The sequence below is a fragment of the Vigna radiata genome, chromosome 7 (genome assembly GCF_000741045.1).
Source record: "Vigna radiata var. radiata cultivar VC1973A chromosome 7, Vradiata_ver6, whole genome shotgun sequence".
Lineage (NCBI taxonomy): Eukaryota > Viridiplantae > Streptophyta > Magnoliopsida > Fabales > Fabaceae > Vigna > Vigna radiata.
The window spans coordinates 50,971,233-50,974,484 of record NC_028357.1 but is presented as its reverse complement, the minus strand read 5'-3'; the positions used below and the strand labels follow the sequence as shown (position 1 = coordinate 50,974,484).

Below are 3,252 nucleotides of genomic sequence, written 5' to 3'. Positions count from 1 at the left end.
GAACCTGATATGGAATCAACAAAATGTCCATTGATGAAGAGCTTGGTAAACTTGATGGTGGGCATCCTGAGGAAGGAGTTGTTGTGGTTGTCACTGGAAACAGAGAGAGCACTCATCTTTGCTACCGTCTGGTCTGAGAGGTTCCTTTTATGATCATGATAATGTGCCTATATATATAAAGACAAGAACATCAATGGCTGCGTAGCATTATTCTCCACCTAATCTCACTTCATTTTCCGTTCATTAAAAAATTGAAACAATTAACATGGTGCTTCTCTTACCCCTCTTTGATTCAACGTATCCAATATATCTCTGTTCATGGAGATGTCTTGTTCACTAAGAAATAAGAAGAAAAATAAAACAATAAATGCATCAATCGGGAAATAAATACATCATAATCTTATATTCAGAAGAAATGATAAAGGAAAAAGATATTATTTGAAAGATAAAATTAATTAAGTTAATTAAGATATTATTATTTCAGCATACAACTTTTCTATAGATTCAAATTTTATCATATTTTATTATTTTAATTAACACTTATTTTAACTCTGATGTATATGTTTAGAAATTTATTTCTTTACTTTTTTCAAAATATTTTAAGAAAAAATTATTCTATACAAAATTATTGGTTCAAAGTTCATTTATTGAGAAGCATGCTGAGTTTTTTAAGTTATCTCTGATGAAATGTAATTGGACAACTTTTTAATTTAAAATCATTTATTAAGAAGCATGGTGTTTTTCTTTTCAAGTTAAATTTATTTTTTCTAGATTCTGATATCACTTTTAAGATTTTTTGCCACTTTTACTTCAACAAAATGTTTTTACATTTGTAGCTCAAGGTGGGCCAATCAGACCATTGAGAAAAATGATTAACGTGTTTTAGAACTTTAATCATTGAATTTGAAAACTATTTGCTCACACAAGTATTGATCTTCTCGTTTCAGTAATATAACATTAGCAAGTGCTCACAAAAAGATAACATTAAATTATGATAATATATTAACAATCATGTAAATGTGAGATGTGTAATCACTTCTAACTACCATCACTACTCACTTAAATTTAAATGGGAAAACTATATTTTCTTAAAAGAAAAGTAGAAACTGACGAAAACTGGGGACTGTGAAATGCTTAATATTCTCTCACAGAAAGAACCCCTCAAAATAATTAATATTCACTCACAGAAAGAACCTCTCAAAATAATATAAATTGTGAATCGAATTTGCACTGTCGAGTTTATACAGGTCAAATTTATATGATCGATTTTATGATGTCAATTTGTTGCCATATTTATGGACTTCTTTCTGCTATTTTATTAGGTTATGTGTTTCTTTCTATTATGTGTTTTTCTATGTTATGTAGATCCTATGTTATATATATAATTCATTCTTTTTTTTCCTTTTTACAAAAGTAATTTTTACACAATAATATATTCATTTATTCTCTTCTTATTGAGCTGAATATTTGTTCATATATGCAAAGTCTTCATATGAAGTGATGAATATATCTCTCAACACTTTGTTTTTCAATTTTATTTCTAACTATAATTAATTTTAATTTGTAAAAATACTTTATTTTTCTTATTTTTAAATATCTAAATATATCAATAGTTTGTCGTTTTCTATTTTTAATTTATATAGAAACCAATTTTAGTTTACCGAAAAGTTTTTTTTTTTAATTTTGTAGAGGAGTTTATCAAAGAATATATAAATGTTAATGATATTTTATATTGTGATTTTTAAAATTGTTTTCTTGGTTTCCATTATTATTTTTATTATATGTAATGAACTTATAAAAGTTGTTTTTTTCTTCCATAATAACGACAAGGTCAATTTCGATGGCGGGAGAATTGTAAGAAAGAGGAATGGAGCAGACCCAAAGATTGACCAATGTGTGGGACCTGAAGGAACAATCAAAGGGACACGTGGCACGAGGCACAGAGAACAGTGATGTGGTGTAGTGAGAGAAAGTATTTTTTCTATAAGTAACGGGGTGCATTTAGTAATGACAGGGTGCAGAAAGCAACAGCCTATGATTAAAAACCTCGTTTAAAGCCTTCAGTTTCGGAAGCCCAATTCCATATTATTTTGGATTTTGCTGTTGTTTTACGCCCAACTCCAACGTTGCTGATCATGCCTTCAATTTTTAGGAAAGGCTTCTTGAAGCTATAAGCAGCCCATGATGTAAGTTGGAAGAAAGAGTGCTACTGAGTTTATGAGAGTTTGACAATTTAATATTTTTTCGAACAAGAAATGCACGAACCCAGATAGAAAATTGAGATAAAACCCGTCATGATTTTATTTTTTTCATTTATAATACGAATCAATCGATAAATATAACTTTTTTTTGCTATTTTCTTGCATTAATCGAAAAACAGAAGGAATTGACAATAACATTGTTGAAAACCTGAATTTCCATGACATATGAGAAGTGGAAATTGATAATCGAAGTGATAGATAAATTCAAAGCCAAGGAGAATTGTAAAGAGGAGTTACAACAGATTTAACTTGCATGTATTTGTGAAGGGCTTCCAAGCCATGTTCTTTTCCAAATCCACTCATCTTGTACCCTCCAAAGGGAACATCATCACCAATGGCAAAGTAGCAATTGATCCAAATGGTACCTGCACGAATCGACCTTGACACAGTATTTGCTGTATCCAAATTCTTTGTCACTATGCCTGCTGCTAAGCCATACTTACTATTATTCGCACTTTTAATTGCTTCTTCAATGCTCCTGTTGTTCACATTTCATAATAATCAACGTAATAAATATCAGAACACTACAATAATCAATAAGAAACATGACAACGTAACCTCAAAACAAACTTACTTAAACTTCTTCAACGCCATCACAGGGCCAAATATTTCATCTTGTGCTATGAGCATATCGTCCTAAATGGAAACATGATGGTTAGTTATCTAATTATGCTAAAGATAATTAACCTTTTCACAACTGGGATTTACCTTTATATCGGAGAAAATTGTTGGCTCAATGAAGTAGCCCTTATTGCCCAATGTTTTACCACCGGTTAAAAGGGTCGCTCCTTCTCTCTTTCCATGCTCAATATATGAAAGAATCTTCTCAAACTGTTTCTTGTCAACCTAACATACAGAAAACTGTTAGCTGATTGATGAACATCATATTATTTTCTGAACTATGTTTTTGTACTTTAGAACTGGTGTGGACATAATTGTGTCTTGCCTAGTTTTCTTACCTGTGGTCCCTGTTGGACTTTAGGATCAAAAG

General features: G+C 30.5%; 1 protein-coding gene across 1 annotated transcript in view; it reads right to left on the bottom strand.

The window, feature by feature from the left end:
• Window positions 1-2,354: 2,354 nt before the first annotated feature.
• LOC106766580 (aldehyde dehydrogenase family 2 member C4-like) overlaps window positions 2,355-3,252 on the bottom strand; it is a 7,257-nt gene continuing 6,359 nt past the window's right edge. Inside the window, exons 4-7 of the mRNA XM_022782812.1 lie at window positions 3,221-3,251; window positions 2,970-3,107; window positions 2,836-2,897; window positions 2,355-2,739 (exon numbers count right to left, since the gene is read on the bottom strand). Coding sequence (XP_022638533.1) covers window positions 2,466-2,739; window positions 2,836-2,897; window positions 2,970-3,107; window positions 3,221-3,251 — 505 coding nt within the window. The 3' untranslated portion in view covers window positions 2,355-2,465. The remainder of the gene's footprint in view (window positions 2,740-2,835; window positions 2,898-2,969; window positions 3,108-3,220; window position 3,252) is intronic.